The sequence below is a fragment of the Pseudophryne corroboree genome, chromosome 3 (genome assembly GCF_028390025.1).
Source record: "Pseudophryne corroboree isolate aPseCor3 chromosome 3, aPseCor3.hap2, whole genome shotgun sequence".
Lineage (NCBI taxonomy): Eukaryota > Metazoa > Chordata > Amphibia > Anura > Myobatrachidae > Pseudophryne > Pseudophryne corroboree.
The window spans coordinates 381,960,184-381,976,983 of NC_086446.1; the positions used below are offsets into that span (position 1 = coordinate 381,960,184).

General features: G+C 47.7%; 1 protein-coding gene across 1 annotated transcript in view; it reads right to left on the reverse strand.

Annotated features, from left to right (window-relative positions):
* The window catches only part of PSMD11 (proteasome 26S subunit, non-ATPase 11), a 75,662-nt gene extending 73,392 nt beyond the window's left edge, over positions 1–2,270 (reverse strand). The window contains exons 1-2 of the mRNA XM_063960001.1: positions 2,110–2,270; positions 1,624–1,725 (exon numbers count right to left, since the gene is read on the reverse strand). Of these exons, the coding sequence (XP_063816071.1) occupies positions 1,624–1,725; positions 2,110–2,200 (193 nt within the window). The 5' untranslated portion in view covers positions 2,201–2,270. The remainder of the gene's footprint in view (positions 1–1,623; positions 1,726–2,109) is intronic.
* Between the last annotated feature and the right edge of the window lie 14,530 nt (positions 2,271–16,800).

Below are 16,800 nucleotides of genomic sequence, written 5' to 3' on the forward strand. Positions count from 1 at the left end.
GATATGGGAAACCAACAAGGCAGTCCATCTACTACTGGAGCAAGAAATTTACAAACACTGGTTGCTTATGCAAAGGGAAACGTTCTGGGAGGCCACCTGTATCAGAGGAACAAGTGGGTCATGAGATCTACACACGCAGCCCTAAGAAGTCAAAAACACGTGCAAGTTTAGAATGACAGAATCCACAACAGACTGTAAGGAAAATTTTGAAGAAACGCTTACAAATGTTTATGTATAAGATACAATTACTGCAGCGCTAGCTTGTAACACGGATTATTGCACATAAGAGTGCATAACATGTGTTGCTATTTGGTGTAAAAGGGATCAGTTGGAACAATCCGGGTCGAGTGACCCGGTATTTCAACTTGGGTAGTTTGCAGGGTTGAACACGGGTTTAACATCGCGAGCTGTGCTGTGTAAAGGGAAGCCGGGTCGCATAGACCCGGCTTCCGTTCACAGTGTATGTACAGGGGGCGCTTGGAGATTATGTGATCTCCAAGTGCCGCATCACCAACCCGGCAATATTCCAGGTTGGAAAGTGCGGCGGTGAGGGGCCTGAGGAAGGTCGCGCCCAGGAATCTCCTGTGTCAGGCTCCTGGATGCGACCTGCTATATTTGGTATAAAAGAGGTATTGATGACAACATGGTCATTCTTTCTGTGTATCTAACGAATTGGAATATTGTATTAATATCCGTTGGGTGACAAAAGGCTCACACATAGAACACTTGTTAAGTCACAGAACCTTACAGACATAAAATACCTACATGGATATGTAGTATGACTATTCAAATAATACTTTGGTTTATATAAAACAATGAATGTGTCTATTACTTTTATAGTAACTCTGTATTTTAACCTTATTGTCCATGTCTGAAAGCTTTAATATAGTAATTTGGTGGTGCTTTAAGAAATGAGATCTAATCAGCATCACAGCCCACCTCTACATCGCAAACAACAAAATGAGTCCAACCTTATTTGTGAATCTAAAAACCATGAATAGATTATTCTCATCACTTAAGAGACTACAAGGCTCTCATAAACTTTGCTATACATCCTAAATGGCATCTGTGAGCCAAGGAACTGACGTGATGACATACTGATTTAGTTAATATATTTTAGCTATAATATTCCTCCAGAACTGAAAAGGTTTGAAAAATGTTCATATTTAATAACTTAACTGTAGATATTTTTAAAGGCGTGGTATTGCACTATGCTGCAGAGTATACATATACATTTGTTTCTATAGTAATATAGCAAGATGAGGTAAGCTGTCACCCACTTCCGGTTGACATATTAATGCTTTCCAATTTAAAACCAACTAAAGAAGCTGGAATGCCATTTAAATACAGATCTCTGTGACATCAGCAGATTCTCGTATTCCTCTTCCTTAGTTTCAAGCTCTGATAGTACTTAACATGTTAATACTTGCTAAAGACCCACAAGTGAATAAAGGAATGTAACAGATTATGAACAAAGTGTTCCACAAGAATAATCGTCAGCACCTTAGAGAACCAAAGGAATGAATGAGAATATGACAGCAGACATCCAGGATAGGCAGTAACATGACACTAACAGAACAGGACCACAAGATAACCCAGTCAGGTTTCATCCTTTCAGCTCACCTGCAGCCTGTCCCGTCTTGGCGAGAAGCCCACCCAACTCCAGGATACTCTGTTCCTTGACGCGCACAGCTTCCTCATCACTCTCCTGGATATCTCGCTTCACTGCAAATCAAACAGCAGCATCTAGACACAGCTTTCATACACTCAGATACTTAGAGCACAGAAACATCATGTACTGCCTGAATGTGTACAATTCTAAACACAAATTTTATATATATATATATATATATATATATATATATAATATGTTTGTGTGTGTACCCAGATATATAGATATATACATACATATATATGCACACACATTTAGTACATGTTTGTAAGACACATTCAAGTACATGTACAGCATATAACCCTCCACCTCCCCCATGCAGCTGTAACAATGCCATACTGTCTCCCTCCACTACAGGCTACTATACCCCCAGCTCTGTCCTCATGTGCCTCCTACAAACAGCAGCTACTTTGCTGTACAAATTACCGCGCTCTCACCTATGGACTGGAGTATATCTATGCTCGCAGCCTTATCGGTAACCACCATTTCTTGCGCTCTTTGGAACTCAATCACAGCCGCTGTCGCCATCTTGCCCTGTCCCTGCACCCTGACACAGCTCTTCCGGGCCGGAAGTAGAAGTTCCGGAAGTCATTCCCTGTACGCGGCCTATTCCGGGGCCTGCCGCGGGGCATGCTGGGATGAGTAGTTTTGGCAGAGCGAGAGAGAGTTGGTAATGTTAGTAAGCGTGTATGACTTGGCTGCTGGTAAGGCAGGGTGGAAGGAAGGCAATCATCTTAAATGTCATACGATGTGTTTTGTTTTGTTTTGTTTTCTAATTGTGTCTGCCTTTTGATGTGTTGGTTACCTATCCAACTTGAAGAGGCTGAAGTTAGCTACTTATTCGGCCAGCTTCTTATTCACTTTTCTTGGGGGTAATTTCAAGTTGATCGCAGCAGGAAATTTTTTAGCATCTGGCCAAAACCATGTGCACTGCAGGGGAGGCAGATATGACATGTGCAGAAAGAGTTAGATTTGGGTGTGGTGAGTTCAATCTGCAATCTAAATTGCAGTATAAAAATAAAGCAGCCTGTATTTACCCTGTACAGAAACAAAATAACCCACCCAAATCTAACTCTCTGCAAATGTTATATCTGTCCCCCCTGCAGTGCACATGGTTTTGCCCAACTGCTAAAAAATTTCCTGCTGCGATCAACTTGGAATTACCACCCTTATTCGAGCTCCAGCTTCTTATTCAGATCATTCAGTTTTGCAAGGGTTAATGAGTCTTCGGTGAAAAATTTGACACCTGAAATCAACAGAGTAGGGTCCCTTGCATATGACCCACTTGTATTTTGCCTGGCCCAACGCTGTTTTGGGCATTAAATACACTGGCAAAGTGGGCACAAACACCATTATATAAATTGCCATTTTGAATAAGTAGTTGTAGTTTTGGAAGGGTTAACTAGTCTTGGGCCACAAATTTGACACCTGAAATCAACAAAGCGTGGTCACTTGCATATGACCCACTTGTATTTTGCTTGGCCCAACGCTGTTTTGGGCATGAAATACACTGGCAAAGTGGGCACAAACACCATAATATAAATTGCCATTTTGAATAAGCAGCTGTCGTTTTGCAAGGGTTAACTAGTCTTGGGCCACAAATTTGACCCCTGAAATCAACAAAGCGTGGTCACTTGCATATGACCCACTTGTATTTTGCCTGGCCCAACGCTGTTTTGGGCATGAAATACACTGGCAAAGTGGGCACAAACACCATAATATAAATTGCCATTTTGAATAAGTAGCTGTAGTTTTGCAAGGGTTAACTAGTCTTGGGCCACAAATTTGACACCTGAAATCAACAGAGGGTGGTCACTTACATATGATCCACTTGTATTTTGCCTGGCCCAACGTGGTTTTGGGCATGAAATACACTGGCAAAGTGTGCACAAACACCATATTTTACCATTTTGAATAGGTAGCTGTAGTTTTGCAAGGGTTAACCAGCCTTTGGCCACAAATTTGACACCTGGGACAATATTTACTAAGAATTCGAGTTTGTCCGATTTGTGGGTTTTTTTCTAAGTCCCAATCCGGGAATTCAGTAAGCACCAATCTCGGCAGTGTTTGGACTATTCGTAATGGTTTGGTTTGCAAAGTTCCGAAATTCGAATGAATAGACCATCGGTCAAACACGGCTGTTATTTTATACAATACGGGCATTCACTATTCATTCGTATTTGGGTGTTAGTTTCTGAGTGCTCAAGTGCGGGTCTGTTTTTTTTCGAATCGTTAAAAAAAGCGGCAAAAAAATAGACCTGCTTTTTCCAGTCGAGTTTGGATAACCATGCACGGATCAGTGAGATCTGTGCATGGTTATCTATGGGAAAGGGTCTGTTTAGTGTAAAAACAGAAAAAAAAATTGCGTGGGGTCCCCCCTCCTAAGCATAACCAGCCTTGGGCTCTTTGAGCCGGTCCTGGTTGAAAAAATATGGGCGAAAAAATGACAGGGGTTCCCCCATATTTCTTCAACCAGCACCAGGCTCTGCGCCTGGTCCTGGTTCCAAAAATACGGGGGACAAAAAGCGTAGGGGTCCCCCGTATTTTTGAAACCAGCACCGGGCTCCACTAGCCAGGTACATAATGCCACAGCCGGGGGACACTTTTATACTGGTCCCTGCGGCCCTGGCATTACATACCCAACTAGTCACCCCTGGCCGGGGTACCCTGGAGGAGTGGGAACCCCTTAAATCAAGGGGTCCCCCCCCTCCAGCCACCCAAGGGCCAGGGGTGAAGCCCGAGGCTGTCCCCCCCCCCCCATCCAAGGGCGGCGGATGGGGGGCTGATAGCCTTTTGAAAAAATGTGAATATTGTTTTTAGTTGCAGTACTACAAGTCCCAGCAAGCCTCCCCCGCAAGCTGGTACTTGGAGAACCACAAGTACCAGCATGCGGTGGAAAACCAGGCCCGCTGGTACCTGTAGTACTACTACTAAAAAAATACCCCCAAAAAAACAGGACACACACACCGTGAAAGTATAAGTTTATTACATACATGCACACCTCCATACATACATACTTACCTATGTTCCCACGAGGCTCTGTCCTCTTCTCCATGTAGAATCCTTGGGGTACCAGTGAATAAAATTATACTCACATAATCCAGGGAATCTTGTATTCTTTGTTTCTCTAACGTCCTAGTGGATGCTGGGGACTCCGTAAGGACCATGGGGAATAGACGGGCTCAGCAGGAGACTGGGCACTCTAAAGAAAGATTTAGTACTATCTGGTGTGCACTGGCTCCTCCCTCTATGCCCCTCCTCCAGACCTCAGTTAGAATCTGTGCCCGGACAGAGCTGGGTGCTTTTAGTGAGCTCTCCTGAGCTTGCTAATAAGAAAGTATTTTAGTTAGGTTTTTTATTTTCAGAGAGCTTCTGCTGGCAACAGACTCTCTGCTACGTGGGACTGAGGGGAGAGAAGCAAACCTACTAACTGCGGCTAGGTTGCGCTTCTTAGGCTACTGGACACCATTAGCTCCAGAGGGATCAAACACAGGACCTGACCTTGTCGTCCGTTCCCGGAGCCGCGCCGCCGTCCCCCTCGCAGAGCCAGAAGCCGGCAGAAGCGGAGAAGACATCGAAATCGGCGGCAGAAGACTCCTGTCTTCACATGAGGTAGCGCACAGCACTGCAGCTGTGCGCCATTGCGCCCACACTAACCCACACACTCCGGTCACTGTAGGGTGCAGGGCGCAGGGGGGGGCGCCCTGGGCAGCAATTGATACCTCCTGGCGAAAGCTGCATATAGACAGTTAGACACTGTTATATGCATGAGCCCCCGCCATTAATTTTACACAAAATCGCGGGACAGAAGCCCGCCGCTGAGGGGGTGGCGCCTTCTTCCTCAGCACTCACCAGCGCCATTTTCCTTCCACAGCTCCGCTGAGAGGAAGCTCCCCAGGCTCTCCCCTGCAGAATCACGGTAGAAGGGTAAAAAAGAGAGGGGGGGCACATAAATTTAGGCGCATTAATCATAATACAGCAGCTACTGGGTAAACACTAAGTTACTGTGTAATCCCTGGGTTATATAGCGCTGGGGTGTGTGCTGGCATACTCTCTCTCTGTCTCTCCAAAAAGCCTTGTGGGGGTCCTGTCCTCATTTAGAGCTTCCCCTGTGTGTGTGGTGTGTCGGTACGCGTGTGTCGACATGTTTGACGAAGAGGGATATGTGGAGGCAGAGCAAGTGCAGTTGAATGACGTGTCGCCACCGACACCTGATTGGATGGATATGTGGAAGGTGTTAAATGATAATGTAAACTCCTTACATAAAAGGTTGGATAAAGCTGATACCTTGGGCCAGTCAGGGTCTCAACCCATGCCTGATCCTACAGCGCAGAGGCCCTCAGGGTCTCAAAAGCGCCCACTATCCAAAATGGTTGACACAGATGTCGACACGGATTCTGACTCCAGTGTCGACGACGATGATGCAAAATTGCAACCGAAAATGACAAAAGCTATCCGCTACATGATTATAGCAATGAAGGATGTTTTACACATATCAGAGGTAAACCCTGTCCCTGACAAGAGGGTTTATATGTATGGGGAGAAAAAGCAAGAGGTGACTTTTCCCCCTTCACATGAGTTAAATGAGTTATGTGAAAGAGCGTGGGATTCCCCAGATAAGAAAGTCCTGATTTCCAAAAGGTTACTTATGGCGTACCCTTTCCCGCCAGAGGACAGGGTGCGCTGGGAATCCTCCCCTAGGGTAGATAAAGCTCTCACACGCTTATCTAAGAAGGTGGCCCTGCCGTCGCAGGATACGGCCGCCCTAAAGGATCCTGCAGATAGAAAGCAGGAAAGTATCCTGAAATCTGTTTATACACATTCAGGGACTCTACTGAGGCCGGCAATTGCGTCGGCGTGGATGTGTAGTGCTGTAGCAGCGTGGACAGATAATCTGTCTGAGGAAATGAATACCTTGGACAGGGATACCATTATGCTGACCCTGGGGTATATAAAAGACACTGTCCTATATATGAAGGATGCCCAGAGGGACATTTGCCTACTGGGCTCTAGAATTAATGCAATGTCAATTTCTGCCAGGAGGGTCCTGTGGACTCGGCAGTGGACAGGTGATGCCGACTCCAAAAAACACATGGAGGTGTTACCTTACAAGGGTGAGGAATTGTTTGGTGGCGGTCTCTCGGAACTGGTTTCCACAGCTACTGCTGGGAAGTCAAACTTTTGCCATATATTCCCTCACAACCTAAGAAAGCACCGTATTACCAAATACAGTCCTTTTGCGCACAAAGAAGCAAGAAGGTCAGAGGTGCTTCCTTTCTTGCTAGTGGCAGGGGTAGAGGAAAAAAGCTGCACCTTACAGCTAGTTCCCAGGAACAGAAGTCCTCCCCGGCTTCCACTAAATCCACCGCATGACGCTGGGGCTCCACGGGTGGAGCCAGGAGCGGTGGGGGCGCGTCTCCGACATTTCAGCCACCAGTGGGTTCGCTCACAGGTGGATCCCTGGGCTATACAGATTGTGTCTCAGGGATACAAGCTGGAATTCGAGGTGATGCCCCCTCAACGTTACCTAAAATCGGCCCTGCCAGCTTCCCCCATAGAAAGGGAAGTAGTGGTAGCGGCAATTCACAAGCTATTTCTCCAGCAGGTGGTGGTAAAGGTTCCCCTTCTTCAACAGGGAAAGGGATACTATTCCACAATGTTTGTGGTACCGAAACCGGACGGTTCGGTCAGACCTATATTAAATTTAAAGTCCCTGAACATTTATCTGAAAAGATTCAAGTTCAAAATGGAATCGCTCAGAGCGGTCATTGCAAACCTGGAAGAGGGGGATTTTATGGTGTCTCTGGACATCAAGGATGCTTACTTGCATGTCCCCATTTATCCGCCTCATCAGGAGTACCTCAGATTTGTGGTACAGGACTGTCATTACCAATTCCAGACGTTGCCGTTTTTGCTCTCCACGGCACTGAGAATATTTACCAAGGTAATGGCAGAAATGATGGTGATCCTGAGAAAGCAAGGAGTCACAGTTATCCCATACTTGGACGATCTCCTCATAAAGGCGAGGTCCAGTCAGCGTAGCGCACTCTCAGGAAGTGTTGCAACAGCATGGCTGGATTCTGAATATCCCAAAGTCGCAGCTGATTCCTACGACGCGTCTGCCCTTTCTGGGCATGATTCTGGACAAAGACCAGAAGAAGGTGTTTCTCCCGGCGGAGAAGGCTCAAGAGCTTGTGACTCTAGTCAGAGACCTCTTAAAACCGAAACAGGTGTCGATGCATCACTGCACGCGAGTCCTGGGAATGATGGTGGCATCGTACAAAGCCATTCCCTTCGGCAGGTTCCATGCGAGGATCTTTCAATGGGATCTGTTGGACAAATGGTCCGGATCGCATCTTCAGATGGATCGGCTGATCACCCTGTCCCCCAGGGCCAGGGTGTCTCTTCTGTGGTGGCTACAGAGTGCTCACCTTCTCGAGGGCCGCAGGTTCGGCATACAGGACTGGGTCCTGGTGACCACGGATGCGAGCCTCCGAGGGTGGGGGGCAGTCACTCAGGGAAGAAACTTCCAAGGGTTGTGGTCAAGTCAGGAGGCTTGTCTGCACATAAATATCCTGGAACTAAGGGCCATATTCAACGCCCTGAGTCAAGCGGAGCCCCTGCTTCGCAACCAACCGGTGCTGATTCAGTCAGACAACATCACCGCGGTGGCTCATGTAAACCGCCAGGGCGGCACAAAAAGCAGAGTCGCGATGGCGGAAGCCACCAGGATTCTTCGGTGTGCGGAGAATCACGTGCAAGCACAGTCAGCAGTGTTCATTCCGGGGGTGGACAACTGGGAAGCAGACTTCCTCAGCAGGCACGACCTTCACCCGGGAGAGTGGGGACTTCATCACAAAGTCTTCACTCAGATTACAAATCGATGGGAACTGCCACAGTTAGACATGATGGCGTCCCGTCTCAACAAAAAGCTACAAAGGTATTGCGCCAGGTCAAGAGACCATCAGGCGATAGTTGTGGAAGCCCTGGTAACACCGTGGGTGTTCCAGTCGGTCTATGTGTTTCCTCCTCTTCCTCTCATACCCAAGGTGCTGAGAATCGTAAAAAGAAGAGGAGTGAGAACAATACTCATTGTTCCGGATTGGCCAAGAAGGTCTTGGTACCCGGAACTGCAAGAAATGCTCACAGAGGACCCATGGCCTCTGCCTCTCAGACAGGACCTGTTGCAACAGGGGCCCTGCCTGTTCCAAGACTTACCGCGGCTGCGTTTGACGGCATGGCGGTTGAACGCCGGATCCTAGCGGAAAAAGGCATTCCGGAGGAAGTTATTCCTACGCTGATAAAGGCTAGGAAGGACGTGACAGCAAAGCATTATCACCGCATATGGCGAAAATATGTTGCTTGGTGTGAGGCCAGGAAGGCCCCTACAGAGGAATTCCAACTCGGCAGATTTCTGCACTTTCTACAGCAGTCTGGAGTGACTATGGGCTTGAAGTTGGGATCCATAAAGGTCCAGATTTCGGCCCTATCCATTTTCTTTCAAAAGGAACTGGCTTCTCTTCCTGAAGTTCAGACGTTTGTTAAGGGAGTGCTGCATATTCAGCCCCCTTTCGTGCCACCAGTGGCACCTTGGGATCTCAACGTGGTGTTGGGTTTCCTGAAATCCCACTGGTTTGAGCCACTTAAGACCGTTGAGCTGAAATATCTCACGTGGAAGGTGGTCATGCTATTGGCCTTAGCTTCGGTTAGGCGTGTGTCAGAATTGGCGGCTTTGTCGTATAAAAGCCCCTATCTGATTTTCCATGTGGACAGGGCAGAATTACGGACTCGTCCCCAATTTCTGCCAAAGGTGGTGTCATCTTTTCATTTGAACCAACCTATTGTAGTGCCTGTGGCTACTCGTGACTTGGAGGATTCCAGGTTACTAGATGTAGTCAGGGCTTTGAAGATTTATGTAGCCAGAACGGCTGGAGTCAGGAAAACTGACTCGCTGTTTATCCTGTATGCCCCCAACAAGTTGGGTGCTCCTGCTTCAAAGCAAACCGTTGCCCGCTGGATCTGTAACACGATTCAGCAGGCTCATTCTGCGGCTGGATTGCCGCATCCAAAATCAGTGAAAGCCCATTCCACAAGGAAGGTGGGCTCTTCTTGGGCGGCTGCCCGAGGGGTCTCGGCATTACAGCTTTGCCGAGCTGCTACTTGGTCGGGTTCAAACACATTTGCAAAATTCTACATGTTTGATACCCTGGCTGAGGAGACCTTGAGTTTGCCCATTCGGTGCTGCAGAGTCATCCGCACTCTCCCGCCCGTTTGGGAGCTTTGGTATAATCCCCATGGTCCTTACAAAGTCCCCAGCATCCACCAGGACGTTAGAGAAAATAAGATTTTACTCACCGGTAAATCTATTTCTCGTAGTCCGTAGTGGATGCTGGGCGCCCGTCCCTAGTGCGGACTTTCTGCAATACGTGTATATAGTTATTGCTTGATAATGGGTTATGTTATGTTGGCATCCATTGTTTGATGCCCTGTTGTTGTTCATACTGTTGACTGGATAAGTGTATCACAAGTTATACGGTGTGATTGGTGTGGCTGGTATGAGTCTTACCCGGGATTCCAAAATCCTTTCCTTATAATGTCTGCTCTTCCGGGCACAGTTTCCTTAACTGAGGTCTGGAGGAGGGGCATAGAGGGAGGAGCCAGTGCACACCAGATAGTACTAAATCTTTCTTTAGAGTGCCCAGTCTCCTGCGGAGCCCGTCTATTCCCCATGGTCCTTACGGAGTCCCCAGCATCCACTACGGACTACGAGAAATAGATTTACCGGTGAGTAAAATCTTATTATAATCCACGTACTTGGCAAAACAAAAAAACGGAAACCCGACCACGCACTGAAAGGGGCCCCATGTTTACACATGGGACCCCTTTCCCCGACTGCCAGGACCCCCCTGACTCCTGTCAAAGAGGGTCCCTTCTGCCAATCAGGGAGCGCCACGTCGTGGCACCCTCCTGATTGGCTGTGTGCTCCTGTAGTGTCTATCAGGCAGCACACGGCAGTGATACAATGTTGCGCCTATGCGCTCCATTGTAGCCAATGGTGGGAACTTTGCGGTCAGCGGTTGACCGAATCACCGCTGACCGCAAAGTTCCCACCATTGGCTACAATGGAGCGCATAGGCGCTACATTGTATCTGTGCCGTGTGCTGCCTGACAGACACTACAGGAGCACACAGCCAATCAGGAGAGTGCCACGACGTGGCGCTCCCTGATTGGCAGAAGGGACCCTCTTTGACAGGAGTCAGGGGGGGTCCTGGCAGTCGGGGAAAGGGGTCCCATGTGTAAACATGGGACCCCTTTCAGTGCGTGGTCGGGTTTCCGTTTTTTTGTTTTGCCAAGTACGTGGATTATTAGAAAAGGACACGACACACAGGATTTAGGTGAGTATAATTTTATTTTCAGGTACCCTGGAATCGCCGTCGAGACGTGGGCCGAGTCGGCATGTGAACATAGGTAAGTATGTGTGTGTCGGAATGTATGTAATAAAGTTGTACTTTCAAGGTGTGTGTGTGTCCTGTTTTTATTTGGGTATTTTTTTTTTAGAAGAACTATAGGTACCAGCGGGCCCGTTTAACCCCCGCATGCTGGTACTTGTGGTTCTCCAAGTACCAGCTTGCGGGGGAGGCTTGCAGGGACTTGTAGTTCTTGTGCAAAAAACAATATTCTTTTTTTTTTGACTTGGCTATCAGCCCCCCATCCGCAGCCCATGGATGGGGGGGACAGCCTCGGGCTTCACCCCTGGCCCTTGGGTGGCTGGAGGGGGGGGACCCCTTGATTTAAGGGGTCCCCACTCCTCCAGGGTACCCCGGCCAGGGGTGACTAGTTAGTTATTTAATGCCAGGGCCGCAGGGACCTATATAAAAGTGTCCCCCGGCTGTGGCATTATCTCTCTGACTAGTGGAGCCCGGTGCTGGTTCAAAAAATACGGGGGACCCCTACGCTTTTTGTCCCCCGTATTTTTTGCACCAGGACCAGGCGCAGAGCCCGGTGCTGGTTGATCAAATATGGGGGAACCCCTGTCAATTTTCCCCCCATATTTTTTCAACCAGGACCGGCTCAAAGAGCCCGAGGCTGGTTATGCTTAGGAGGGGGGACCCCACACAATTTTTTCCAGATTCTTAAACACTTTAAAAACCTTTTTAAGGTACACAATGAAGCCCTGCACGGATCTCACAGAACCGGCCGGGATTCCTTGTATTTTGTCAGGCAATGTTTTACTCATCACTCCTGTAAAACACTGCCTGATATTACGAATCACATCGACATCGGAAAAAACGATTGTGCAAAACTCGGCAGCTTAGTGAATGATCGTATCAGGATTCAAAAAGTTGCAGTAAAATGCACCCGATACCATTCGAGTTCAAACACCCTTCAAAACTGCCAAAACACAAATCTTTGTAAATATACCCCCTGAAATCAACAGAGGGTGGTCACTTACATTTGACCCACTTATATTTTGCCTGGCCCACACGGTTTTGGGCATTAAATACACTAGAAAATTGGGCACACACACCATATTTTACCATTTTGAATAAGTAGCTGTAGTTTTGCAAGGGTTAACTAGTCGTGGGCCACAAATTTGACCCCTGAAATCAACATAGGGTAGTCTTTAGCATATGACCCACTTGTACTTTGCCTGGCCCATTGCTCTTTTGGCCATGAAATACACTGGCAAAGTGGGCACACATACCATATTTTACCATTCTGAATAAGTAGCTGTAGTTTTGCAAGGCTTAACAAATTTGACATCTGAAATCAGGAGCTTGCAAAACAGGCTCTGCGCACAAAGCTTTTCTTAAATTCTGCAAAGCAGTCTCTGCGGACCTAGGGGATAATTCAGACTGCATCAATGCAGCGGCAGCGAACGCATTCTGAATCACTTTATGGAGTGCTCCCTGCTCGTGCACACCCCGGGAGCCCAGTGAGATGCTATCAGCAACTCAGGGCTAAAATCGCCTCTGCCGGATTGATAGGCAGAGGCGGTCACGGGGCGGGAGGGGACGTGCTAACGTTGTAAGAACCGCGGTCGGGACAACGGAGGCCTGGCAGGGAGCTACTCATCAGGTACAAAATCATCGCCAATGTGCAATGGTTTTGTACCTGTACGAGGGGGGAGGGGGCTAGGGCCAGTCATGCGGGGCGGACTAACCCTGTGCTGGGCGTCCCCCGCATGTCAGATTAAATGATCATAGATGTGCTCCTGATACACGTTACGCCACACAGTACTGCTCCTTATACATGTTACGACACACAGTAGAGCTCCTTATACACATTACAACACACAGTAGTGCCTCTTATACATGTTTCACCACACAGTAGTACCCCTTATACACTTTACTCCACACAGTAATGCATCTTATATACGTTACACCACACAGTAGTATCCTTTATACAGGTTACGCCACACAGTAGAGCTCCTTATACACATTACGCCACACAATAGTGCTCCTTTTACACGTAACGCCAATATAGTAGGCAGTACGGGTAAGTTTAGGTTTAGGCTGCGTGGAGCGGTTAGGCACTGGGGGGGTGGGTGGCTAGGGTTAGGCTGCGGGGAGGAGGAAAGGTTAAGGTTAGCTACTAGGGGGAGGTTTAGGGATTAGGGACAGTACTCACCAGAACACTGCTGAGACAACGCCAATGCAATTTGATCCAGAAAAAGTCTCTTCTGCCAGCAGTGCAAAGTACGAAACTGCTAGATCACAATGGACTGTTTGTTGACAGTTCTTCATGTCAATATGATAACTGTCGGCCAATTGTATCTAACTCCCACAAAAACTCAGGAGGCTTCTCACTGTATAAAGATGGGACAATTCCTTTGTACAAGGATACACAAGGCCCGTGGAGACAGATGCTCACAATTATGCATCATGCAGCCAGCAGCAGCACATTCACCCTGGGTGACAATGGTATCCGTTCACATGGTCGACCATGTTATGGTCGACAGTCATTAGGTCGACCACTATTGGTCGACATTGACATGGTCGACATGGACACATGGTCGACACATGAAAGGTCGACACATGGACAGGTCGACATGAGTTTTTTAACTTTTTTTTCTTTTGGGGAACTTTTCCATACTTTACGATCCACGTGGACTACGATTGGAACGGTAATCTGTGCCGAGCGAAGCGGTAGCGGAGCGAAGGCACCATGCCCGAAGCATGGCGAGCGAAGCGAGCCATGCGAGGGGACGTGGTGCACTAATTGGGGTTCCCAGTCACATTACGCAAAAAACGACACCAAAAAAAGTTAAAAAACTCATGTCGACCTTTTCAAGTGTCGACCTTTCATGTGTCGACCATTTTCATGTGTCGATCATGTGTCCATGTCGACCATGTCAATGTCGACCAATAGTGGTCGACCTAATGACTGTCGACCATAACATGGTCGACCATTCATACCGGAACCGGTGACAATACATGACCCTGTGCCTGGCTGCCTTAGTGGGGTCACTCTGTGCTGTGCTGTATGTTATATGTCACTGCACAGTCACCATTACTGTTTGCAGAGAGCCCAGATTACTGTAACAACCCCGCCCACCACCTCCCAATCTCCGCCCCCTCAATGTAGGCTCCGCCTCTTTGAGGTCAATGATTTTGCGTTTGCAGGATGAAATGTACAATTAGAAAAATGTATAATAAAATAAAACTAAATAAACACACAACTGCCTGACCGCCTTACAAGTAATGCTGCTGCACTACCTCAGCTCCTCTAAAGTTTAGCCACATGATCACGTGATGTTCCTGCGCCGGTAGCCAAAAGAAACAGCTGGGCTGCCCGTGAATGAGAGGGGAAGATGGCCCCTTTTCCTTCTCCAGACTCCTCCACTGCATCCTCCTCCCTCTATGGCCAGACGGCAGCTCTGTACACCAGCTCAGCCTCATTCTGTTAAGGTGAACCAGCGACTTGCAGCATGCCAGTCTGACTCATTGTAGTGCCTCCGGCTGTGGGCCCCTTCATCATGGCGGGGCCCTGGTGCATTGCACCGGTAGCACCGCTGCAAGTTCTGCTCCTGAACCTACAATAATAGCCCACCAGTTGCGACTTACATTTTAGCTTAGGCCATGTGAGGACTGCTTCCACCTTGTGGGTTGAGGTTTAACTTGCCCTTGGCCTACAATAAACCCCAGATACTTTGCCTCAACAGTTATGATGGCACACTTCTCCAGGATAGCTGTGAACCCTTGTGCCTGTAGAGACTGTAACACTGCACCCACCTTTGGAAGGTGCGACTTTATACTGGAACAAACCCACTGGGGTATAGAAGGCTGTCGTTGCTTTGGCAGCTTCCATCAGAGGAATTTGCCAGTACCCCTTTCAGTAAATCTAGCGTGGTGAGATACTGGCTTATTGCTAAGTTTCTACCAGTTCATCAACCTGGGACATAGTATAGGAATCAAACTGAGGAACTTTATTTAACTTGCTGAAGTCATTACAGAATCTCAAAGCTCCAAAAGGCTTGGGCTCTAAAACAGTGGGATTATTCCATTCACTGTTTGACTCCTCTATGACCCCCAAGCGCCAGTTCCCGTTTTACTACTGCCTGTTGTGCCTCAGATATGGCCTTTGTTTTATCACCACCCCGGGTGGAGTAACATAGTCATGCTGTATGATTTGAGTTTTCCCCGGGAGGGCAGAGAACACAACCTGGAACTGTGCTACTAAGTTTACCACTTCTTGTTTCTGGCTAGGACTCAGCACCTGACATTCTGGGGTTTTCACGGCCACTAAAGAGGGCTGACTGGCACTTTCTTTCCAAGGCTTCAACAAATTCACATGGTAGACTTGTACCTCTTTCCTTCTACCTTCCTGCCATACCTAAACACATGAATCAATACCTTGTCGCCCCCTATTAAAGGTCCAGTTGACAGCAGTAACGTCATGACTGCGTTTTTGATGCTGTTGAGCCTATACCATATGCTTTGTCAGAAGTGGCGCAATTTGCCTTAGACAGTCATACAATTGGGACACAGACTGAACAATGATAGGCTCTTGCGACAATTGCTGCTCCCACCCTTCTTTTAATAGATCTAGTATCCCTCTGCATTGTCTACCATAGAGGAATTTGAAGGGGCTAAACCCCATAGAGGCTTGGGGTACCTCTCAAGCTGCAAACATTAGCATTAGCTAAGGTAAGAGTAGGTCCCAATCTCACTTCTCCTGTGACACTGCCTTTTCATCATCTGCATAAGGGTTCTGTTAAAGCATTCGACCAAGCCATCTGTCTGCGGGTGGTAAACCGAAGTGGTAACTCTATCCACCTTTAACAGGCGACACAGGAATTTCATTCATTTAGACACAAAAGGGGTACCTTAGTCGGTCAGGACCTCTTTTGATATTCCTAGATAGGTATACAGCATCAACAACTCCCGGACAATAGTGCTAGATTTCATGTTACGAAGTGGTGTGGCCTCCGGGTACCCGATGGCATAGTCCACCGTCACCAATATATACTGATGCCCATGATCCGATTTTTCTACTGGCCATAAAAATTGGCTCAATAGGCACGGAAATTATAGGCAGGAATTTCAAGGGCGCACAAAATTCTGTCTGGGGTGCATTCCTTTGGTAGTTTACCTTACCATTTACCACTACCACATTTTATAATGTATTGGACAAGTTGCCATCTTTAGGTTGACCTAAAGTCCTGCGAAGACACTCTTTCACGAATGAGGGACCAATGTGTCTCAATCTCACTGGCAAGTTAGGGCTTTACAGTCATACAACCTTGGCTTCCAGTAGATCTTGGCCCCTGGAACAGCTGAACCTCTGTCTGCCAATGTCATGCCAGGTAACAAACTCCTGCAACAGTGGGAAGTCCTGGACCAGGATTAGTGGAAAAGGAGGTTTGGAAGCTACTGCGACTACCATTTTTACTGGTCTTCCTTTAATCACCACCGGCAGGTGCACTCGTGGGCATACTTCTATGTCCCCAACTATACATAGCACCTTTACCAGAAGTACGACCTGGCCAGACCAGGAAGGAACCAGGTTAGCAGAGATGAAAGACAATTCACTGCCAGTATCAACCAAAGCCCAGATATCCCAGCCTTCAATCTGTTCCATAAGACAAAACAGGGTAGTTTCAGCTGGGGAAATAATTCCAGCCG